The sequence below is a fragment of the Rhipicephalus microplus genome, chromosome X, assembly GCF_043290135.1.
Source record: "Rhipicephalus microplus isolate Deutch F79 chromosome X, USDA_Rmic, whole genome shotgun sequence".
NCBI lineage: Eukaryota > Metazoa > Arthropoda > Arachnida > Ixodida > Ixodidae > Rhipicephalus > Rhipicephalus microplus.
In genome coordinates, this window is record NC_134710.1 from 174,720,752 (window position 1) to 174,746,582 (window position 25,831).

The 25,831-nt window shown below is 45.8% G+C and overlaps 1 protein-coding gene across 1 annotated transcript in view; it reads left to right on the top strand.

Moving 5' to 3' along the window:
* The window catches only part of LOC119177195 (band 7 protein AGAP004871), a 200,850-nt gene extending 175,994 nt beyond the window's left edge, over nucleotides 1-24,856 (top strand). The window contains exons 6-9 of the mRNA XM_037428603.2: nucleotides 11,952-12,155; nucleotides 14,505-14,560; nucleotides 16,084-16,162; nucleotides 19,131-24,856. Coding sequence (XP_037284500.1) covers nucleotides 11,952-12,155; nucleotides 14,505-14,560; nucleotides 16,084-16,162; nucleotides 19,131-19,352 — 561 coding nt within the window. The 3' untranslated portion in view covers nucleotides 19,353-24,856. The remainder of the gene's footprint in view (nucleotides 1-11,951; nucleotides 12,156-14,504; nucleotides 14,561-16,083; nucleotides 16,163-19,130) is intronic.
* The last annotated feature ends 975 nt before the right edge of the window (nucleotides 24,857-25,831 follow it).

Here is a 25,831-nt window from a genome sequence, read left to right on the forward strand (position 1 = left end):
GGACCAGAAAGGCCGTTGGGCAGTCAGCTATACATATATACGCGGGGCGCTGCGTGGCTGGGCGGACGAGAAAACAACAAAGGCGCCAGGGCTCACGAAGGGCGCCTAGAAGTTCTGGATGGCGAAGCGGAACTCTCCGAAAATGGTGCAGGGTTCGGCGACCTTGTTCTTAACGCCTGGTCGACTAACTGCAGCGTTGCTGCTGTGAAGACAAAGCAAATGGGAGACCAGGCGACTGGTTCAATCCCTCCGGTGCCACTGCTGCAAAAGCGAGGCTTTATTCGCGCCAGTGCGGTCTCCATCTGAGTGGAACGGGGCGCCCAGCTTCTCTGACTGATTGGAAGGGGCAAACCTTTGTTCTTGCGATGACCGCTCGCTTTTGGGGGAATTCTTCCTTTGCGACGTCTGCGGTTCCATCCGACGGTCGCCGTAGGTGCCTCAATGCTTTTGCTGTATAAGAAGAGGATGCAGAAGGAGCGGAAGAAGCGGGGAGGGTGCCCGTACGGGCCACAAGGCTATAATAATCCCACGCAGCTTCCTAATCGCACAGTCCCGTTGCGGCATTGTCCCTCGGATGATGGGTCGTCTTGACGGACACGCAAACCTGCCAAAGAAAATACGGCTCGTGGAAAGAGATAACGAAACAGTCGCGAGAAAGCAGAAAAAGTCGGCCGGTGCAACTATTTCGGGAATATGAAAAACAGCGAGGTAACCACGCTATCCGGCGTGTGCAACAGATGGTTAATCCTCTAGGTCCACAGCGCAAGGTTTAGGGCCGGGTCTGGTGTAACACTGGGTGTACCGCATTTTCATCGGCTCCAGCCAGTTATGCTATGAACAGTAGGCTTGTTTTAATAGAACTAAAGGCAGTCAGATGCCTCTCATAAGACATGTCAACATTATTGTATCATTAGGCTCTATCAGTTGATACGGTTGATTCCAATGCACGCATGCCCTCTCTCTAAAGGAGCTTCACACATGAGTTTAAGGCTAAAGGAAGTGCGCATCCGGGTGACCTTCTTCGTTTTCCTTCTTTCTTCATCCCCCTCTTCCTTTTACTCTCCTCTCTCTAGTTTTGTATGTCTTATCTCTACACATATTTTTTTCTTTACGGCTGTTTCTATCTTTGTTGTCCTATTTCTTCTCTTTCTTTTTGCTTTCTTTTCTTTCATTCTCTGTATCTTGCATTTTCTTTTTTCTATGCTATGCTTTACTCTCTCCTCTCTTGCTTTCCCCTTTCTTCACATCTATCCTCCTCGCATTCACTTCTGCTTCCCACCCTCTTGCTTGCTGAACTGTGCAATAAAATGTTATGCTTTGCTGAATAGCCGAGTGGTTACCATGCTCGCCTTCGGGTTGTTGGTACACCGGTTGGAACCACGCCTCGTGGCGACAGTTGTTTTCATTTATTTATACAGAAGGCGCAGACCATAGGGCGGCTTTACGTGGGTAGCGACTTTTTCGGCTCAGACACAAGATTTTTTTTTTTCGCTCTTCGTTTTTCTCTCTCTCTCCCTCTCTCTCTCTCCGTATTCGTTTTCTCACCCTTCTGAATTATTGCATTTCACGCTGGACAAACGGGCGCAGCGGAAGAACGAGCACATGTTCGTGGAGCGAAGCAGAAGATGATGAAGAGGACGCAAAGAGCGCGCGCTGGCTTAGTTATTGCTTTGCACGCGCTAGAAACGTCGCAACCATTCATGGTGACGATAGTTTATGCGAATGCTTAAAGGCGTTACGAAAAACCTAACAGCTCTGCAGTACAAGAAAGGTATATTAGTCTTACATGCGCATCATACTCATGAATAGATTACATGAAGAGAAGAGAAACGCCCATATTTATTATATATGGGCGTCCATACTTTCATAAAAATCCGAAAAATCTGATAAACACTCGCCAGTGAAATAATTTACAATTCAAATTTATCCGATAAACTCCGTCTTTTAAACGAGCATTTTCAACGTTAAAATGGTGTTTGCAAAAATGAGAATCATCAATCGAAAGGAGCACATTTTCATCACCAGCAGCGCCTTCAGAAAGTATGCTTGCGTCTATTACAACAAGCTTATAATTGTAGTGTACGAACAAGCGAAGGCGTGTGGTCATGCATATCTGCTTGCGTGTATATGTGTATGTGCGTTCAAAACTTCCAGATATATAAAATACACTTAGTGTGCTCGCATGTATTCGTGGTCGAATATTATCTCACAAAGGGCTTTGGAGTACTGGGAATAACGATAATAATAGGTCAGTCAGTCAGTCAAGAACTTTAATATATGGTCCTGAGGAGTTTAAGCCACCAGGGTGCCCACGTGGGACATCCTAGCAGCCGCTACCGTAGGCGACGCCCGAGTCGGGGCGGGAACGTGGTGGCGTTCCGCCAGTTCTTGGGCCCTCTGGACTGCCTTAAGTTGGTTTCGGAGATTGGGGCTCCTGAGTGCCTCCTCCCAGTCGGACTCACTGGTGAGAGGTCCCTGAGGTAACGCGGGACATTGCCAGAGCATGTGCGCGAGTGAACAGTACACTTCTGTGCAATCTGGGCACTGTGAATTTATGTCTGAGTTATAATGGCTGAGTCGGCCCCGTGATGGGTACGATCTCGTTTGTAACATTCTAAAGGCTACTTCTTGCGCGCGTTCTAGTTTTGAATGGGGTAAAGGGTATCGGCTTCTGTTGTGTCGGTAGTGGGAGGTAATTTCATGGAAGGTGAGTAGTGGGTCATTAAACTGCACGTCTGGGCCCAGCTCTTCGGTGGCTGATTGATCGTCACGGCGGGTCAGTTCTCGTGCTCGATCATGAGCCATTTCGTTGAGGTTGGGTTGTTGTGGGTGAACGTCTTTGCCCATGTGGGCAGGGAACCAAGAGAGGTAGTGCGAGCCCGTATATTTCCGTGTTTGTAAAATGCGGGCTGCTTCTGGAGCGATGTTGCCGGTTTCGTAAGCCCGAATGGCGGCGCGAGAGTCTGTGAAGACATTAGTGAGTGAGGGGTCGGTCATCGCTAAAGCTATAGCAACTTGTTCGGCTATGGCGCTTGTTGATAGCCTAACCGAGGCGGCTGAGCGTAGGGCTCCGTCGCCATCTACTACCGCGAGTGCGAAAGAGGAGGAGTTACCGTATTGCGCTGCGTCGACGAATGCGGTAGAGTTGCGATTCGCGGCGGTACGGTTTAGGATCGCGCGAGCGCGGGCCAGCCGTCTGCCTTCGTTGTGTTGTGGGTGGACATTTCGCGGAAATGGGGTTACCATGTAAGTAGCTCGGACAACTCTGGGGAGGGTTACTGCGCGTTCAAGGCAGGGGTGTGGGGACATGCCGGCCTCGCTTAGAAGTCGGCGGCCTGCCTTGGAGGAGGAGAGGCGGATCACTTGGGCCGTGGTCTGGGCCTCGATCACTTCATCGATGCCGTTGTGCATGCCTAGTTGGTCGAGACGGGAAGTGCTCGTGTTTTGAGGCAAACCAAGGACTTGTTTAATGCTTTTGCGCATGAGTGTGTTTAGTTTCGTCTTTTCTACCTTCGTCCAGTTGTGGGCAGAGGCGACGTAATTGATGTGACTCATTAGGAACGCGTGGTATATGCGCAGAAGGTTGGCCTCTCCAAGGCCTCGTCTACGACCCGAGACTCGCTGAATGAGTCGGAGCATGTTCTCTGTTTTTGCTGCGATATGTTTAATTGTTCTTGCATGACAGCCAGTGGCCTCGACGAGGAGGCCGAGAATGCGTATGGAGTCCACTCGGGGTATTCGCTGCCCATCTTTGGCGTGTAGCGCTATGGGTAGATCACCTAAGGGTGTTAAGTTACGAACGCCTTGGCGAGATTGCCGGTACAGTAGCAACTCTGATTTTGTGGGCGACAAACGAAGTCCAGTGTTTTTTAAGTAGGCCTCTGTGGTATCGAGAGCAGTTTGAAGGGCTTGCTCCAACTCCGCCAATGAGCCTCCCGGGCACCAGATGGTGATGTCATCTGCGTATATAGCATGGTTTATGTTTGGGATGTCGCGGAGTTTGTCAGATAGTCCCTTCATTACTATGTTAAAAAGGAGTGGAGAAATGACTGCCCCTTGTGGTGTCCCGTTGGAACCTAATGTGTAAGTATCGGATGTAAGTTGCGATAAATGCAGCTGAGCTGTTCGATTTTGCAGAAAAGAACGAATGTACGCCTGGAATCTTTTACCGAGACCAAGGCTGGCAATGGATTCCAGTATAAAGCGGTGTGAGACACTGTCGAATGCTTTAGTGAGGTCTAGGGCGAGAATGCCACGAACATCTCTCGTTTTTGAGTCGAAGATCTGTTTCTTTAGTAATAGCATGACGTCTTGTGTTGAAAGGTGCGGACGGAACCCGACCATGTTGAACGGAAAGAGTTCGTGATCCTCTATGTAGCGCGATACACGATTTAGGATGACATGTTCAGCTGCTTTTCCTATGCATGAGGTTAGGGAAATCGGGCGTAGATTGTCGAAGTTGAGTGGTTTACCTGGCTTTGAGAGAAGGATTACCGTGGCCGTGCGCCATTGTTCAGGTACCTGGCCAGTTTCCCACATGTAATTAATGTCTTTTGTGAGTAGTGTGATGGCTTGGTCGTCTAAATTTCGCAACAGGCGGTTGGTTACCTTGTCAGGACCGGGGGCTGATCTGCTGTTGAGGTTGTGTAATGCCTCCCGAATTTCTGACTCCGTGAAGGGTTCGTCGAGTTCGGGTATCGTTTCGCATTCTATTTCTGGGTAGTCGGTGGGTTGTGCTGTGTTTAAGGGGAGGTGACGTTTGGAGATTTCTTCAAGAAAGGATGAGTTTGTTCCTCCCATCTTTTTGTGCGAGTGTAGGAGCCGGTCTATGGCATGACTCTGGTTGTTTTTTGTTTCGCAGTCGTCCAGCATGTATTTTAGGAGGTTCCATTTACCCCCAGTTCGCATGCGGCCGTCGACCGCCGAGCAGAGTTCATGCCATTGGAGTCGTGTGAGCTCCGTGCAATATTTGGCAATGTCTTGGTTCAGTATTGATAGACGTTTTCGTAAGCGTCTGTTTAGTCGTTGTGTTTTCCAGCGCGCGAGTATTGACGCTTTTGCCTCGAGCAAATGTGCGAGGTGTGGGTCCATTCTCGGGACCTCGAGTTCTGTTTGTATTGTTTTCGTTGTTTTGGCTATGTCTTCCTGAAGTGAGGTGAGTAGTTCGATGAATGTGTTGTATTCCTTTGTGTTGTTTTTGCGGAGGGTGCGGAAGGCATCCCAGTCCGTTAGCGTGAATGTACGGGGTGGGGCTGATGCGTTGGGTAGTTCGGTTCGTATGATGAAGTGATCGCTGCCCAGGTTTTCCTGCGTATTGGTCCAGGTGTGGCCTGTGACGTTACGGGTAAATACCAAGTCCGGCGTAGTGTCGCGTTGTACCGATGTTCCAAGTCTCGTAGGGAATCGGTGATCTGTGATGAGTGTGAGGGACAAGTCGTCAATTGCTCGCGTGAGGTTAGTGCCTTTAGCCGTTGCCTGGGGGTAACCCCATGACGGGTGGGGGGCATTGAAGTCGCCTGCTATAACAAGCGGAGAGTTTCGCGCGAGCGTTGTGGCTTTAGTTAAGAGCGCGTGGAAGGACTGTCTGTAGTCTGTCGGGGAGCTGTAAACGTTAAGGATAAAAACGCTTTGTTTTAAAAAACGGTTTGGTACGAGTTCGACGAGTATCGCTTCCAGGCGGCTGCGGGTGGGTAATACCTCATGTACTATGTGAGCAAATTTCTTGCTAATCAGCGTGGCTATACCTCTCTTGGTATCCCCTCGTTGTGAGATGGGGTGGTAACCCGATAATGTGAGAGTATCACAAAGGGTCTCCTGCAGTAATATTACATGAGGCTTCTTGGGTTGCGCTTTAATGTACTGCAGCAGTGGGGTTTTACGGGTCGCGAAGCTAGCGCAATTCCACTGCCAAATTTCTAACGTGTTTTGGGTTGTGGAAGCCATGATGATTACATTGAATTTGGTGGCCCAGGCAGATTTGCCGTAGGATCCACAGAAACTACTGTTCTGGCTTTGGTTTTAGCTTTTATGGTGGCTTTTTGCTCTAGTGCTTCCACCCGGCGTGACAGCGTGTCGATGTTATCGTGATTTTCTCGCGTGAGACGTAAGATTTCGTTTAGAGTGTCTTCTGGTGAGTCGCTGTCATTCGTGTCCGCTTCGCGGAGTGGTGGGGCTCTGCGTTTAGGTTTGCTAACATCTACAGTGGATGAGGGGGGATCTTTAGGAGCTGTGAGAGTTTGTATTTGGTGCCTCGCCTCATTTAGTTGTGTGGTGAGCTGTTGTATGGTTGCCCGAAGACCTGCTAGTTCTTCTCGTAGAGTTGTAACTACCTCGCTTTCATGCTCTGGCAATGAGGGCCGCGTTACCTTTGTGACTGGCGGCGTGCTCCGTAGCGGTGGTTTCTTCCCTTGGACTCGGTCCGCCCATGTCAGCTCAGCCTGGCGAGATGGGGAGTGTCTCCTGGAGCGGGAGTGGCTGCGCTGGGCACTGCGACGTCTCGCTGTCGGTGTGAGGGAGCGGCTTCGCCTGGATGTCGCATAGGTGCTCGAGGTGGCGCTGGAATCGCGGGAGCTGGCTCCACTCGATCCTCGGGAGCGGCTACGACCGCGTCGACGGCGTCGGCGTCGTCGTTGGCGTACGATGTACGGAACTTGAAATTTACGTTTGCAGTCCTTATCGGCAGTGGGGTGTGGTCCACCGCAGAGGGTGCAGTGGGGCTTACATTGGTGGTTTTCGGGTGGGGTTTTGAGTCCGCACTTTCGGCACCACGTTGTGTTAGGATTAGGGCAAACGTCTGCACGATGGCCGAGGCTGCCGCAGTTGTAACAAACTTCCGTGTGTCTGCGGAAAAGCGTGCATCGAACTATGCTCGCCCCGCAGTATACATAATTGGGAACTTGCATTCCTTGGAACAGGATGGTGACGGCTGTGGTGTTCTTGATGCGTTTCACCTCCAGGGCACTCGGGTTGCGCTTTGTGACGATCAGTTCTCGGAGCTGGGTATCGGTGAGGTCAATGTCAATGCCTCGGATGACGCCTTTGCACGTGTTGTCGGGTGGAGCCGGATATACAGCAACTCGGTACAGAGTGTCTCGCAGACGTAGTTGCTGTACCATGGTATAAGCTCGTGCGTTTCGTTCGATTGAGGTACACACTACAAAAATGTTCTGGGTGACATTTGGGCATATAGAGTCTTCCATGAGGTCTTGAGGAGCCAGGGCGGCGGCCATCGCCAGGGCTTGCTCAAACTGCACCGGCGTGATTTTAGCCACGTTGAGGCCATCTCGGGGCCTTACGATTATGCGATATGTGTCCCTCGGAAGTTGAGGGAGTCTTGAGGTAGCGACGAGGCGTTGGTACGCGCTTCTCGGTTCGGCGGTGCGGCCGCCGTCCCTACGTCTCCCTCGCGTACTTGTTGGTCTTGCGTCTTGGGATTGGTTAGCTTTGCTCTTGCTTGGCTTACGGTTGTACGCCGTAATCCAGCCTGGGCCATTCGCTTCTTCAGGCGATATTGCTTCGCCTTCGACGATTTCCATGATGAACGGGGTAAACTTGCGGGATAGGCCCAAGCCTACCCACCTTGGCTCACCGGAGCAAGGCTTAGCCCGCTAGGGGTAGCGAGGCAGCGGCGGCGTAAGCACTTCAGAAGGCCAAAAGTAGAGAAAGAGTCCACCCACCGAAATAAATACGGTGTCCACGGAATTCTCGTAACTTGGTGCGTACGTTGGTGTGCAAATCACGGTGATTGTAGGCGGCAAACCGCACACAATCATTGAAGATAGCGGAAGCCGATGTTCTAACGCCCGCACTGGTCGGCTTCCTAATAATAGGTCCTTTATTTTTCATGAAAAAGGTTAGAGATGCTGGGATGCTGGCTTCCTAATAATAGGTCCTTTATTTTTCATGAAAAAGGTTAGAGATGCTGGGAGGAAGATCTGAGAACCAACTTTCCTAGCTCCTGGCCCTCAAAAGTACATTTTGGCGAGTGCAGATGAACAACCTCATTAACGGCCGGGATAAATCAGCAACAATTAAAAAAATAAAATGATGAATAAACAGAATTATGAGCCACAATAAATCGTATTTTCATTATTATTTCAGTTTTTAAGAACACATTGAAACAACTTACAATGAAAAATTAAACGCCAGATTTCAAAGAATAAGGGATTCATGGGATTTATGACAATTATGATAACTGCCAAATATTCTTCGTAATAGAATCCCCAAAAAACACGATCCAAGTTAAGAAAGTGAACTGTGCAGACATAGAGCCCTAATTATATACAATGATTGGGCGACGACAATTTGAGAGCAGTGACGATGGTTCAGATCAATAGATGTATAATAAAGGTGCAAACTATGCCCTGGAGACATTGGACGAAATGAGAATATAAATCATTAGGTGAGGGCTACTCGTTCATCATTACAAAAGAAAAACGTGTGTGGATACTCTCATGGAAAAATAGATAACTGATTTAAATAGGTTGCGAAGAAAGCTTGTCGAAATTTCGGTGCAACAGTCCTCTATAAATACACAACGTAAATATAATCGCTATGTTTTTAGCACAATTTTTTAGTGCGTGCACAAACGCAAAGACATTTACAAAATCTCAGTGTGTCCAAATAACTAAATAAATGCTAAAAGTGCTTCCGTCATCCTTACAATGATCAATTATAGTATAATGATGTCATACCTGGCTCTACAACGTACTACATACCATACATACACATCACCCCAATATACCAAAGGTACATAATAATACTATATCTGTATAATACTGCCATGCGTGTCTGCACGATGAATACATGCTCTGCTGTACAGCGCATATAGCCTCACCATGGTGGTCTAGAGGCTAAGGTAATCGGCTGCTGACCTGCAGGTAGCGAGATCGAATCCCAGCTGTAGCAGCAGCATTTTCAATGGAGACGAAAATGCTGTAGGCCCGTGTGCTCAGATTTGGGTGCATGTTAAAGAACCCCAGGTGGTCGAAATTTCCGGAGCCCTCCAGTACGACGCCTATCATAATCATATGGTGGTTTCGGAAGCTTAAACATCACATATCAATCTATTTGTAGAGCGCATATTTGATCGTATCCCTCAAGCGGCCGCCGCGACCAGTGTACATGATGTCGTTGTAGGTGCCTTACTTTCCTACCTTTGAATAGCACAACGTCCCGGGCATAGAACGGCAAGAATTGTGGAGCTCACTCAGGCTCACTCATGAAATATACTTTGCTCTTAAAACTCACTTGGACTCAGACTTACCAAAATATTACTAACCCCGACTCACTCAGACTCGTAAGTCCATCTGAGTCTGATTGAGTCTGAATGAGTCAACTTATGAGTCCGCAAGTCTAGTATTATCATTTTTGATCATGGTGTCAATGCAACACCAATAGTTAACGTAATTGGTACTTTTCTGATTGATTGATTGATTGACTGATAGATCGATATGTGAGGTTTAATGTCCCAAAACCACCATGTGATTATGAGAGACGCCGTATTGGAGTGCTTCAGAAATTTCGACCACCCGAGGTTATTTAACGTGCACCCACAGCATTTCTGCCTCCATTGAAAATCCAGCCGCCGCAGCCGGTATTCGATCCCGCGACCTGCGGGTCAGCAGCCAAGTACCTTACCCAATAGATCACCACGGCAGGGAAATTGGTACTTTTCTTGGCGCCTTTTGATGTAGTACCTCCGAACACGAGTTATGAGTACTCGTAAACCAACAAGGGTATTTTTATTAAAAGAGGTCACAACCTAAGATATATATTATCAAAAACTTCCCCGGAATAGCTGGTGGAGGGGGAGTACAAGGCATCACTCTACGCAATTCACGCCTCTAATTAATAAATATTCAAATTGTGTATGAACGATACTCTTTTGGAATACTTGCGAGTAGACGTGAGTTTAAACATGAATCCAGGTAATGGTCATAGTTATGCTGAAGCTTAGTAGATGGGAACATAGAGTTGAGTTTCGGCACAAATTCAGAAGATGTCATCCTCTCGACGGCGTGTTTATTTTCCCTTTTAACCCGCCATGGTGATCTAGTGATTATGGCACATGACTGTTTACCCGCTGGTCGCGGGACCGAATTACTGAACTGTAGAACTATTTTCAATTTGTGAAAAGTAAGTGACAGGATACCCATATAGCCATATACACATATAGCCCAGAACCTCCAACTAAACTACGCGATGAAATGTCTACGCCATCAGACGTACTGTTTATCCACTCTACAAAAAAAAAAGCAAAAAAAAAAACGAACAGTCTTTTGGCTTCTTTCGGGCAGTACTGACGTGCCACCAATATGTCTCTCTTTAAAAAGGCATGGTGAACTTTTTTGCAGGTTGTTTTACTCTCTTCTGAGAGTCAAGTGACAGACAAGAAAATCAACGTGCCTCTTTTAAAAGAGTCGCATACGTGGCTCGTTAGTACTGCCCAAAGGGAGTCACACATACTCTTTTTTTAGAGTGTACGTCGAGATATACGGGCTCATTTGTGCGCGAGTATTTCTGTGCGTCAAAGCGCTTTGCGTAGCCTCGACTTGTACATGTATATTGAACTCCCAGTGCACAAAAGTGTGCTGTTTTGAAGATATACTGGAATGCCAAGCGGGAGTAGATGCTCTCAATCTGTATGATGGCAACAACACTCGCAACAGATGTACAAACTAATAAATACAGCCACTTAAATCATATCTCAAATTTTCAGTGAGTTTTGCACTACTTACTTTCATCTCAGAATGTTTTATGGCACTGAAACATACTTTTTGAGCTGTAAGTGTAGCCGCAACAAGTTGCTCTCAAGCAAGAAACAATGATTTGATCAAGTGAATTGTATTCCGTGTCGTCTTTCGTACGTGTATGCACTGAGTGAACTTAAAATGACGCCTTTCGAATAATAAGTGCTCTATCATCATCATCATCATCATCATCATCATCATCATCATCATCATCATCATCATCCTGACTACGTTCACTGCAGGACGAAGGCCTCTCTCATCATCCGCCAATCAGTCTCGTCTTGTGCTTTCAGCTACCACGTTATATCTCTGAACTTTTTAATATCATCAGCCCACCTAACTTTCTGTCTCCCCTTCGTGCGTTTGCATTCTGTAGAATCCAGTCAGTTACCCTTAATGACCAGCGGTTATCCTGCCTACGTGCTACGTTTCCGGCCCATGTCCATTTCCTGTTCTTGATTTCAACTATGATATCCTTAACCCCTGTTTGTTTCCTGATCCCTTCCACCCTTTTCTTGTTTCTTAAGGTTACACCTATCATTTTCTTTTGCATCGCTCGCTGCGTTGTATTGAATTTTTGTCCTTTGTAAGCCTCCAGGTTTCTGCTCCGCAGGTAAGTACCGGCAATATGCAGCTGTTATATACCTTCCTCCTGAGCGATAGTGGCAATCTACCAGTCATGATTTGAGAGTGCTTGCCCAATGTGCTCCACCCCATTCTTAATTTTCTAGTTACGGCAATCTCGTGGTTCGGCTCCACGCTTATTATCTCTTCTAAGTAGAGGTTGTATTTAAGAACTTCAAGTGTACTTTTACCTATCTTAAGGGCTGCTTTCTTCCGAGGCTGTTGTACGTTAGTTTCGTTTTATACTGATTAATTTTAAGACCTACCTTTCTGCTCTCCTTGTCTAATTCTGAAATCATCAGTTTTTATTCATACCCTGAGCAATGCAATGTCATCAGTGAAGCGCAGGTTACTAAGCTACTCTCGAAATAGCATTGGGGGAGATTGTATCCCCCTGTCTTACACTTTTCTTGATTAGTATTCCGTCGCTTTCTTTATGGAGCACTATGGTGGCAGTTGATCCTCTGCAGATTTCTGCCAGGATGTTTATATACGATCATTCAATTGTCGGAGAAAGCTTAACATTGATTTGTTGTCCTGCACTGCCACCTCACACCCATGTCCCATTCGTTGCAGGTGCTGACCAAGGACTCTGTGACCGTGTCGGTGGACGCAGTCGTGTACTACCGGGTGCACAATGCGGCGGTGTCCGTCGCCAACGTGGAAAACGCCCACCACAGCACCCGCCTGCTCGCACAGACCACGCTGCGCAATATTCTGGGCACCCGGAACCTGCACGAGATTCTCGCCGATAGGGAGCAGATATCCAATGCAATGCAGGCAAGGCTCGAGCCTCGAGGTTGTAAATACTTGGACATATTTCGCCCGTGGGGATCACTGAAAGAGCGTGCAACGTGCACTTTGTACTGCTCTCTTTCACGGCTGTGCTTTCCGAGAGAAGTCTGCTCGCTATTACAAGCTACGTGTTTTTAAAACAATAGTCGTTGTCGGTCGTGCTTCGGTTACCTGTTGGTAAAACGAGCTCATAGTTTTTGTGTGGCGAATGCTGTGCTACGCTGACAGCGCCTGCGGTGTTCGCGACTTGAATACACTCAGCACGCAGAGGTAAACGAAGGCAGACACGCAGTATGAAGATATGTTATTGTTCGTCTCGAAGTTATTCTAACAACTGAAAGGATAAGGGTAGCTGGTGCCCAGACACCCTGACCGCAACTTCATGGCTTATTTGTTTATTTCAACAACAACCACAACAAAAACAAAAACATCCCAGGATGTCAAATTTTCTGAGTTTGTAGACTTATAGGTGATAAATATTGTCTTAAAACCGCATGATTGAGAGGAAGAAAGTTAAACCACAAATGTAGAATGACAATGTAACAGCAAGGCGTGACAATAAAAAAACTTCTGACGTATAGTAACCACTGTACAAATCGATGTCGTTCGAAGCCTTCAGCGAGGAGCTGGAGGTGTCGCATTGAGACATTCTTCACGAGGTAGATTGATGTCTTTGCGTAAATTTGGTAGTTCGTATAACGGCGGCCTGTCATGCAACTCGATGACACTGCGACGTTTGTGGGGTGGCCTACAAACCGACTTAGCGTCGGTGCTCACATCAGACGCCTAGACGACAGTCTTATAAAAGTGTAATTTACGTTACCGTACGCTGGTGTGCACATCCTAAGCAGCGTTCACTCACTTATTCTTGTGATGCCGAGCAACTCCAGACAAACATAAGTTCAAGTACATTTACATTGTCACTACTTCGAAGGTATGTTATAACAGGAGAAAAACGCCCATAATGCTCATAATTCATTTTGAAAACTGTGCGGAATAACAAGGTCCAAGAACAGTCCCTCAAGAAAGTAAAGGACTCTACACGTTGACCCACGTTGGCCTGAAAGCGTACAAGGCAACTTCGCGTGCGGGATGTGCTCACCTCTTTCACAGTAGCCACGTGAACTGAGCGGTTCAACGCTCTCTATTTTGTGTAGTAAAAGATTCATAAAGGTCACACCTAGCGAAAGTTGATGTTTAAATATTTTCAATGTTTATATGTACCTGCCTGTAAGTTTACAGAAAGGGGACAGGGTCCTCTGCATATCGAAAGATATTTTCACTGCACCGTTGAACTACGCTGTCGAAGGCCATTCAGAGTGCATGCATTGCATGCTCTTTTGTGTACTTCAAACTTCTGTTGGGCCTGGTTGGTACATAGATTTTAAAGGGAAAACTTCAGCACAATACTTCACAGACCACACAGAATAGTTGAGACACGCATCGGCGCTGACTAACAACTGCTTTGTTTTTCTTGAATCACTGCATACAAATGCCAAAACCAGATAATGCTTTCATGCATACGTATAACAAAACATACTGCGCGTCCTTCCGAATATGAAATCATGCATGTGCATCTTCGTTGACATCTCAGTTTTAAGGCAGTACTATTTTGCATGCGCGTGCAAGTTGATGTGGTTTGTGACATATATATGCGTTGTTTAAAGAAGAACAAAGCATTTGTTAGTCAGCGCCGGTGCTTGTCTCATTTATTCTGGGTGGTCCGTCTTGGGTTGCCCTGAAGTTTTCTTCTTAAAAGTCTTTTGTGTGTGCCTTCGGTTTCTTCCATTGATATTTTGTCCGATGTTTCTGTCGCCACATTAGTATAAATAATAATCATAGTGGCCCATTAAACTTTAATCTTTAAATATTGTTCTTCAGTTTGTGTAACAATTTTGATGTTTATTTTATAGCAGCCATTGCGCTATAGCCTTTTTTGGCAAGTCAGAGCTGGTCAGACCGTTTTTTTAGTGTGGTTTTACATCCATCAGCTTAATGAACAAAACGCGAAAGTAAACATTGAAAATTTGATGAAACGATGCTTGCTCAAGTGCACACAAAAATCAAGACCCTCACCCATTTTGTACTCGCTGATTGGGCTATTATTTCACGATGCAAAACCTTGCAGGCCGTGCAAACAAGGACTCGAGTCATCAAATGACGCATTCTCATTTCTGTGGCTTTTGGATCTTTGTGCGAAAAAGTCACATCTTTTTTGGCCATTGCAAATTCATTCTTACGTCTACCGTTAGCCCAAACAAAAAAAAAGATGTGTCATTGACGAGGTTGAGAATTTTTATCCTCTTGAAAGCATAATTTTATTTTCTCCGGCAGAGCGCCCTGGATGAATGCACCGATGCTTGGGGCATAAAGGTAGAGCGGGTGGAAATGTGAGTAAAAAAATACTAACTATTCTGTTTTCTGTGTGCGATCAGTGAAATGTTTTTCAACGGAGGTTGGCATAGCGGTAGTGTCATTTTCTTTTAATGTGCCTTTGTTTCTGTTAATGGAGGCAAAAATGCCGTAGGCCCATGTGCTCAGATTTCGGTGCAGGTTAAAGGAGCCCAGTTACTCTAAATTTTTGGAGCCCTCCACTACGACGTCTCTCATAAACATATGCTGGTTTTCGGACGTTAAATTCTACATATGAACCAATAAGTTTGTTTCTGTTAGTAGATGTCCATCAGGGCTTACTAAGGCACTGCGTATGCACGTTATATGCAGCTTAAGTTTGGGCTAGATGTGGAGCACCATGAAATTTTGGTTGGCATGCGCCATACTGCTGCGCAGGTCAATTTAATATTTCACAGTGGAGTCCGACGGGAACCAAGTTTTATTGCTGTTGTTGTTGTGGTGCGTTGAGCTCGTAGGCTGGCTTCATTAAATATTTTTTCGCCCGAGTGTTATTTCTGACAATAGTGACATGTGTGCTGTTTATTGTGTTATTTTGCTTTGTAACGTGGTCACCTTTTCTTGTGGGAGGGTAACGTATATTAATTGGAAAGATGAAAAGGATTTTTTGAAGTTTGTTACAATGGAATAAAAGCGGTGGATTTTATTGTTTCATTCACTTCGCTTTCGCGTTTTTGCGTGAGTAAGGTGTCGGTAGGAGAGGGGGTGAACAACAAGAGGGAAGGCAGGGAGGTTAACCAAGCACATACCCGGTTCGCTACCCTACGCTGGGGGAATGAAAAGGGGGCTTAAAGATGAGAGAGAGAGAGGAAAGAGAAGAGAGAGAGAAAAAAACAAAAAAGGAGGATTGTCAGTCAATCGGCTGGCGCGTATGCAGCGGTGGCACTACACAAAAGTTAAAGGTGGTCACGTAGGCCTGTAGTCCTCAAAAAGCACAAGACAGCTTTGACTACTTACTGAGCCGACAAAAGGAGAGGATGGTGTTCGAGTAGCATCTGCACAGAGAGTGGCCGATCGTCCAACTGTCACAATGCGTCCGAAAGCTTCTGTCTTTCAGAGGCAAATCGAGGGCAATGACATATCAGATGGTCGATGTCTTCTTTGGTGCAGAAGACGTCGCATTCCGCATTGTCGGTCAATCCGATGAGGGTCCTATATGCTTTTGTGTAGGCAACCCCCAATAAAAGGCGACAAGTTAAAAAAAAAAAGTGGGATTCTATAGTTGTATGAACTTGTGCTCTCAGCCGGTATTTCTAAATGCAGCAGAAGGTAGACATAGTGCTATGTAGCGATTAGTGTTATTTACACTGCGTTGGAGCTCGTGATAGGGGCAGTATAAAGAATAAAATGTATGCCCTTAATGTTTTTTTTTACTGGAAACTTCAGTTGAGCATCGGAATGATTATTAGCTCATCTGCCTATTGTCCCGCTACGCCTCTCTCTTTTAACATTTTTTTGTTCTCCAGTCAATGTGCTTTTGCTTTGTTTCACAAATCTGCAGCAAGGACGTGCGTTTACCGGTTCAACTGCAGAGAGCCATGGCCGCCGAAGCTGAGGCTGCCAGAGAAGCACGAGCAAAGGTAAAGGGCCTTCTTGTTTCGTCCAAACGGACACATAGCGAGTACAGCCAGCACGAAGAGCGTCTCGAAAGCGTCCCGCGTGCAACAAGGTCAAGCGGGGACGGAGCTTTTTGCCTGCGCTTCATGCCAGACGTCGCTTTCAGCGCTCCCTGTAGCTCCCCGAAATGACGCTGACGTGACGACAAAGGTTTATGACGGTGTTTCCGCTCGATCTGCTTCGGGAATCCTCTCCAAACAAGAGCGGTCTGGGGATTCTTCTTTGTGCCGTCGCCACTGGGCCTCGTTCTCATCCGACCTGACAAACTCGATGACAGGGCCCGCCCCGGAAGGTGCCCATTCCCATGCAAAACGCGAAGCCATCTCGGGGGTGACCATTTGAACGGCTTTTTCGTAACGTGACTGTGCTTCCTAATGGTTTTCTCCGGAGCGCCTCAAAGCCCCGGACCGGCGTGCATGAACGTGCCGCCTGCTGCCGCGGACGGAAGCGCACACGCCTTGGATCTGCGCGACACCCTCTCTCCCTCGTCCCCTCCCACCCAACACAAACCCTTTGCAGCAGTCGAGATTTGTCCATCGTTAGGCCTAATGAAGGTGTCCGCCGGCTGTTAGCGGCTTGCAGCCTCTAGTATGCTATTATTGGTTTCCATTTCGGCGTTTCCTCCTTCTTCGGTTGATACGGCGAAATAGCGCGCCGAGGAGCTACTTCCGAACGTGCTAATGCGGCTGGCTGCCGCCCGGGTAATCAGCGCGCTTCGTAACTGCTTTCGGAGAGGCCTAACAAGCTTTGCAGTGCGGCAATAGGCCGGCCGCATTTCTTTCGAGCTGCAAACGGCCATCGAAGGGCCGGCTGGTCCGACAAATTGCTTCGCCGAGTGCTTGTTGCCGTTCGGAATTCATAACAGGAACAAATGGCCCACTGTTATCGCCTCACCGCCGGGAAGAAGGCGGGGTAACACGTGGCCACTCTCTTCCAAGCCACCCTTTTATATGCGCCCGTTTACTTTTGCCTGATCGGCCCTGAACGGCGTGGTCGCTGCCGGCCAACCGGAGAAGGGGGGCCATTGCCGCCTCAACTGAGCTGCTTTGCCATACCACGTGACACTCTCTTTTTTTTATGGGCCGAGCATTTCTGAGCTTTCTCTTCCCCTCTTTTCTCCTACCGTGATAGAAATTTAAAGCTTCAAGGGAGACTTATTAGAACAGTGCAATTAATATTATTATTCAGCAATCAATTAAAAATCAATAATACCTTCGTCTTCGCACCACTCTCAATGCCGGATCTGTCTATTCTGTAGTTTTTCCCACCCAGCTTGACGCCACAATTAACGGTTTCTCTAAGTAGTGCGATTAAAAATATTCTTTGGTCGTTCGGCACATTTTGGCAACGCCTTCTATACCTTAGAACATTTGTATTAGGTGAACATTTTCAATGACTTACTTTTAATCACGCCGGAGCTTGACATTCTGGCATGGGGAAATTCCTCATGGGATTTACCCTGACTGTCCCCAGTCATATCAGTTTACTTCATTACTTCATGACAGCCAGCGAAGGAATGTAGTCTCATGACATATGAGGCTCTTTATGAGAGCTCATATATGTGTAAATCGGCACAGTCGTGTTTGCTACATGAAAAGTAATACCGTTGCTTGACTGCTGAACGACATATTTCAATTTTGGATACATATAACACCAACCTATTAAAGCTTTCGAGGCAAAAAAAAAATGAGCGTGAGGGCAGTAGCGCCTACGTCTTTGTGTCATTTGCTGTTCCACTTGCCTCAGCTGTCATTTTTATGCATTATTTATTGTGTTTTGCAGTGATACTCTTATATAACTTCCCCATCAAAAACTAGGGCAGCGAGATGATGCCTTATTTCATGTTAAGAACATACATGTATTGGAACACACTGGAACCACAGCAGTAGTCATTTTTCTGGGTGTGAGCATTTTGATTCTAGTTTGTAGTGAGCATGTTCCTTTAACTATGAAAGAGTACAACGCACGAAAAATGTGCACGGTGTGCAATCGTCATTGATGCATAGTAATTTATAAATTTCATTGCATTAGACAAAAAACTCAGCAAAGTGTATGACATAGCCGCCCTCCTGATGAGGTGGCTATATCTGTACGCCTCTCAAAACCACTACTTCACAATTTTTTATTCTTGTCGATTCTTTTGATAAGATATTTTCACCGCTTATACAGAGTGCCTTCAGGTTAAAACGTTACCCCATCTCCTCCAAAGATTTACTTTCTAGAAGTTTTGAATAAGTATCGTAAAAGAACGAATCATCTCCAAGCTGGGTTTGCGTGTCTGCTTATATATCGGCAAACTCATAAATTGCCCATATTTACATATTTTTGACTCTCGTATTCTTGCACTTGTGAAGTCAGCGGTTTGTAAAAATGGAAGTGTGCACCGGCAGTGGTCGAAAGCATCGATAACTAACTGCAATAACTTTCTTCAAAATTATAGCGTAAATTCGCGAATTTTAAACGGAAATTATTCTTGCAAATTACGTATTGTCTTTTTATCTAACCGGTGCCGGTTGTTTAGAGTGGGCACATAGTTTTTTTCTGTTCTCTTAGATTCGTGTCATTAGTGCTTGCCAGTCCCTATTTCTTGGCTGGAAGAAAAGTAAAATAAAACAGGATGAGAGATAGGCTTTGCGAAATAACAAAGGCAACAGCTGGCCTTCCGGATTTATGACCAGATTAGTTCGACACCGAGGCAAGCAATAACACGCACTCTCGACACATGTCAGTAATACGCGAGAAGGGTTACTATAGGAGCAGGTCCAATCTTTATGATGGACGAGTTGATAGTGGGGGTGGCCGGCTAATGGCAAACAGTTCTTACAAAAGGCCGAATGCAGCCTCTTGTCGGCGGCTGCTTGTAGCGGTCGGTTGCCAAGAGGTGGTGGGGGACAAGGCTCACAAAGCGTCGCGCCTTTTCTGTGTGCGCAGTTGATTGCCGCCGAAGGAGAGCAGAAGTCGTCTCGAGCTCTGAAAGAGGCCGCGGACGTGATGTCCCTAAGCCCGGCCGCCCTGCAGCTGCGCTACCTTCAGACACTGAATACCATTTCCGCCGAGAAGAATTCCACCATCATCTTCCCGCTGCCCATAGATTTCCTCGCCTGCTTCATGCCTGACAAGAAGAAGCACCGCGCCATGGATGCGGACCCGTAGTGGGCCCGGCGTTCGTTCGAATCGACCGAGAGCTTTGTAAACGCGTCGAACCGGTTCGTATGGCCCGCTGATGGCGGCTATAAAAGGTCGGGCCTCCGCCACTTGTATCCTCCCAGCGAGTGTTGGGGCCAGTGCACCATCGTTTGTTACGCTGTTGTTGCTGCACGCGTGCTTGACAGAAAAGTTACAGAGTGGCGCGCATTGTTTGACGACGAGAGAGAAACATGCAGTTAAAGTGTGCATAATCTGTTGTTTGTTGACTGGCGATGGGCCATTTACATTCGCTCTCATGTGTTCACAAGGCATAACTTATGAGAGCGCAAGTTGTTTTTGGATGCTGCTACCGTACGTTTTAAGATGTCCCTTACTTGCTCACTTTAAAAATACAGGGCGCGAAGTCCACGTGCTTTATTCCTCAGAGCAAAAAGAAAAAAAAAACATGTTTTAAGGCATACGTGGGGAATTGAATAGCTTGTGATGCACGTTTTACGTCTTACACTTCGTCACTTTCTTACTTATTGAATGAAAATATGTAAACAGTGAAAATAACATAATTTTTTAAACAAAAGTGCAGAACTAGTGAGTGGTTTGTACGAAAACTATAAATTCACATCAAGCAAGGAACCACCAAAAACCTGCCCTTTTAACTTTTCCTGAATAGAATGTGGAACCATAGGACGAAAAAAAAAGCAGTACGTGGCGGGCCACATCTCTTAAAGCAATTGCCTGCTGTTTCCATGTGGAGGTAAAAAAAAGAATGTTGCAGTGTTCAGAGAATAAAAATCTCTCCTATTCATAAAAGCTATTAACACAAAACTTTCGCTCAATAAGCCTGAAAAAACCCCGCAGTGCAACTATAACAAACGAAAAAGAGAAAGAGAGAGAGGAAACGAAAAACAACTTTATATAACTAAGCAGGTATCGGAGTGGGGACAACTGCGACTCGTCTAATATGGCATTGTTGTTTAAGTATTTTGGGGTGATAGCTTAAAAAAATAACACTGATACTGCTATGTTAGTTGAGGGAGGTGAAAGGAATTGAAACACCGTGACATAAATTTCAACATAGAACTTTTATTTTTTTATTGTTAATTCGTTCTTGCAAGAAGTTTATCTCGAACTATAGCAATGAATTTTACAATAAATTTGGCAGCATCCACACCCTTGGTAAGGTAAGACGCCGAAACAAAATATGCGTTGCTAGTATATGATGGTTAACTTCTCACTGGTGATTCATCCGTGTCTTTCTCTTCGAAGCACTTTCGTTGTAGCAACATTATCCACTCGCTCGGCCTGCTGTGCCATCATAAGAGCAGGTGCATACTTTGTCGCCACTTGCACGAGCGCACCGCACACAAACATACACACTGCCTGTGTGGTGTGCAGCACACCACCTAGAGACGCGGGGAGATGGCCGATGATGACTGTCACGCAAGAAGCATCCCGAAGGAACTTTACCCTGGAGTTTGCGGGAAGACGGGGAAGGCTGAGGGGCGTGTAAGTAATAAAAAAGGGTCGGAGAAAGCTCCCTTACCGCCCCCATCCGCTGAAGGTAACGTCCGGCTGCTGATACTGGAGCCCACATTGGCGGGCTACTCCGCGAGCGTTTCCGCGAAGACGGCGGCAGCGGCGAGTGCCATCCGAGCCCCTCCGTGGTCGGCGAGGCCAGTTGGATAAAGCCGAGCCCTTGAACGCACGCGCAGTTTTCCCCTCTGGGCGTGAGTGGCGGGCGCGCTGTTAGGTGTGCGCTTGCCGCGCCAGCGCTGCTGGACTGGTCACCGCACTCTCTTGTAGCACTTTGGCCCGCTTGGGGCTTAGAATGAGGGCTTAAACTGCAGTCGCTACACTGAAAAGCCTTGCGTGACAGTATGGCGCCAGGCGCCAGTGACAGCGCCTGCGAGCTAGAGAGAATTAACGTTTCCGTACCCTTTAGTGAGGCTTAATTATAAGCCTCTTTACAATGTAACCGAACAGCCCGGTGATTACTTTGAAGGTCAACAAACTGAAAACGAAGCTTCTGCGTTGAAAAGGTGTTTCAGTACACCGCTAGTTGTCCCGCAGTTTCTCCAGATCACAGCTCTATGTCAAATTAACTCGAATCAAGACGTAAGCACTTTAATCGACAAGGCAGATTGCATATTCAGCTGTGAAGGTTTTTTCAATTCCACGCATACTTACAGTACTGACAGATAATGGTGTTCAGGAGCGCTTCATTTAGAGTTTTCAAGTTTGTGCGATAATTCATCAGCTTTGTCATCACCGTTTCTCTGTTTTTCCTGGCAGCTACTTTGGTTCGTGTACTTCTTATAGGGAAAGCAAACAGTGCACTTTCATCAAAAGGAATAAAGATGACATGGTGCAAGCCTACGAAGTTTTCCATCCCTCGACGTCGAATGATATTTAGAGAACGGTGCGACCATTCTGGCAGCGTTGGCTTCTGCCTAACTTTCACTGTCCTCTGCTGCCCGTCGTCCAGAAAGGGAAGGCTCCTTTACACAGCTTACTATACGACGTGTCGTGCATACCGCACTGCCACCTACTGAGTGCAATGCCTTTTTCTATGAAACATTCCGAGTGCGAAACTGATTACACGTGCAGCGAAGAACTCTTGAGTTTCTGGCGACCGCGGGCAATCTGCATGTAATAACCCCTAGTAAGATGGTCATGGCGAAAACAATCGGTTAACTAACTTGCTAAAACTAAATCATGCATACTGATTATTCGCCATCTAGTTATTAATAGACCTCATTAGCGGCCTATCACGGCTAATTGGTAAATAAAAATGTTTACTTGCAAAATTCTTTTCGAATATGACCCAAAGTGGTAATCGAAAAGCTGCTTGTGATACGCTCTCTGCAATATAAACTTCCTGCTTGACGGAACACTTGTTGAGCTAATCAGGCCGTACAACTTATCACTTTAAATAAATGGGAGCCCGTTGTCGGAGTTACTGTGTGTGGGGTCAGCTGATGTTTCGAAACAGCCGAGGAAAATGGTACAAAGCTCTAGAACGTATCGAGCAAATTGCCGCGCGACGCCACTGATTCAAGTTTGAGCGAATGAAAAAAAAAAAGCACAAACTTCCTTCGACTTGCAACACCACCTAGGAGCAAAGGAACGTGCCATGCGTGCCAGGAAGCAATTTTGTTCCGCTGCTTCCCCGCAGCAGTCGTCGAATTCAGACGGTCCTGCGACGAGCGAGCGTTTACATCCGACGCGATCGCGCGCACCGCATGCACCCTCCGACTCCAGGATATTTTTTTTCCCTTCGTTATATTCATAGCTGTGAGAATCGCGATCGTGTATACTTCAACGATTGACGGTACCTATAAACTCTACCGGTAGGAAAGGGTGTCAGAGAAAGCAAAAATATAATCCCAACACGCGGTAACTTTCGTAGCCGAACGCGTGAAGTAACTTTTGTAAACATATAGTGTTTAGATATGAGGTATATCTTCGAGAGCTAATTCAGTAGGAATAGAATGATTTGTTGCTGTCACAGTTCGTTAATTTGTTGGACCACGTAGAGTGATCTGAAATGAAAACGTAGACGAAGTCCGGCTGAACGTTTTCAATTCTTTTTATTCGTATGAGAAGGGCAAGCTGGTGAGTTGATTTATTGAAGCTATACATGCCTCAACTGTCTGGACTTTGTTCTCGAACAATATTCTCGGCTCAGATATCATGGTTACTGTCAGGAACTCTTTACTAGAGTGCTTAAAACTTTCAAGCACAGCCATTTTATTGAACTACGTGTTACTCATTCTAGTTAGACGTGTTGGTTTATATGTTGAGGCCCAGCTGCTTCTTTAAAAGAAAACACGTGTAAAGGGAAACTGAGAAGCGTCGAAATTAGCGCGTGTTTCCACCAGGTTCAGAAAAAAAAAATAGTCTGGTATAGTTCAGTAAAAAAAGTATTAAATTATGTGGTTGCATTTCTTAGTGACGGCTTGAGCCCTACACAATACTAGTTTTTGAAGGGCAACTGTTCCGTCATTCGCAGGAGTAGGTTACACATCTCAAGAACGGGCCTTCTGTCCTACCGGTGGCCGCTGGAATGATGCAATAGTTAAAAAAACGCGTATTCAAAGTATTACATTCTTACCTTCATGTTAAATCGTAGTGTTGTCGAGGTTCTCTTTGTTCCTATTAACCCGACATCGTACTTGATACCTATATAGGCTCGGACAGCAAGAATAAGAAAACAAGCTTTGTTATTACGGTGGGTAAGTGTTCTCGCTCCCCCTTTCTGTTTTTTTCCTTCGCTATTGATGTATGTCTCGTTCCTCATTGCAGGAAAATTATGTCTAAATCCGCAGACCACAGTATTCATCTGCTCACTGCTTCATATATTTATTTGGCAGATTATCTAGATTACGCAACCAGCTAGAAACATATAGATAGACCTATGAGACATCAAATAGCCCGTGAGGACTGGTCCCCTAATATGCAGTAGCAACAGTTTTTGTGACGCGCGTGTGTGTCTGTAATGAAAGCACGAATATTTCTCTGATTGTATGTAGCTTGTAAGTATACATCTACCTGCTTGTCATATTGCACGTAAGCAGCTTATTAACAATGTGCACGGGAAAATAACAAAAAAGAACTCTATTTCACAGTTTCTATAGGCAAAGTCGCTGCTAACCATGAAAAGTATTTTTGTAGTCCAACATATCCATGAATTAACCCTACTGCATTTATTCCGCGTTCCTTAGGTGAAACAATTAAAAGTTATAGCCCTGAAAATGCCTCAGCGCTAGCTGCAATTCAGTATTATATTTCATTCAAGTGGAGTGTTCAACACGAAAGCAAAAAATTAATATATCGAAGTTCTTTAATTTCGGAACGGTCAGGCTTTGCACGGAAAGTTTGTTTTGAACTTTCATTCAATAGTTTCATCCTCCAGGGAATGGAGGCCGAACTTTATGGGAAATAGGACAATACGAGCACGAAGCTGCGACTGCAGGTATGGCTACAAATAAATTGCCCTAATTTACCTACGGAGCGACGGCAGCTTCAATTTGGCGCGGAAGTGTGTTCGTGTAACATCGTGGAACAGTGAGCAAAAACAATAAGAATAAATTGAATCAAACAAAAGTGATGGAATATCACGAAGATTATGCTATATCTAGACGGCATGCATCATTGTCGTTTGTGTTAAATACGCATATACACGCAACAAAGACAGTATGCGCGACTGTACATACAGATGGCACCACATCGACATCGTTCACTTTTATTGATATGCAAGTAGAGCTACGCCCTCTGTGTGGAAAGAGGAGAGTAGTGGAGAGGAAGTTCCTCTTTCCTTTGGCGTCATGCTCGAATCCTGCGCTTCGGAGGCATTCCTTCGCAGCGTTAACTGTGTGTAGCGTCAGCTGCTGCTGTTTTTGCCTGTAAAAGTGTTGTTTGCGTTTGACGATGTACGCCTCCCTTCTTGCCCGAGTGTCTGCTTATGTACAATGTTTATAGACATGGAAAATAAATTCAAGTTTGATTGTGTGGCTCTCGTGGTTGTGAATTTCCGGCTTCTCGTCGGCTGTCGCAAGAAGCGTACGGTGATCTTGCAGGGCGTGCAGCAGCTTTCACTCAACTTACGACTCCCCAAAGTTAAAGCATTCTGTTCACCGCATGTATTCTACGTAGGCGAAGCTTTTACCGAAAACAAAAAGCATACGTTTCGGTTGGCGTGGGGCATGCCATGAACATTAAAATATGCGCGCGATCCCTATGTCATACATTCCTTCCATCTCGAAATAGCTAGGACATAAGAATAGTTAAGATAACAAAGTTCTATTGCAAGCCTTCAGAGAAAGCGTCGAGGGAAAAATAGTTTAGTCAAACATGAATAACATGTTTATATCAATAAAATGCATATACAGTCCTGTGTGCTCGCTTATTGTAGCAAGTCAAATTATAATTTGTCCCATGATCTACAGACGAGGTCCCGGCTTGCGATAGATCTGATCTATCCAGTTTTTTGCACAATCACAAGCAACTTTAAGCAATTTTTTACGACTGGGGAGTCACGAGAAGATTCATGCCGATAGATTTAACCACAATACTTCAGCAATGAAACGAATATAACCGTTAACGAATATCTACGAAATAGGAGTTTAAACTTTCTCGCACACTTCTACACAAGTGAACTCTTTTTTCCCTCTTTAACACGCATAATTTATTCAAGTACGAAAAAAAAACTAGCCACAAAGTAAACATTTATCAAAATATTTGTTCTTTGTCCCCTAGAAATAACTTAACAAAACGTTGAGTCAATACTTGGTGCCAAAAACATTAATTAGTACTGTCGAAATGTGTTTTATGTGGTCATCCTTGTGTTTGTAACGTTGGTTACGTTTTCTCAGTCGAAATGTCTAGTTATCTACACATGCTAGTCTTAAGCTATTTATACGTTCACTAGATATGCATGCACATGTACTTCTAACGAAGGAACTGGAGTATTGACAGTAATCATAACG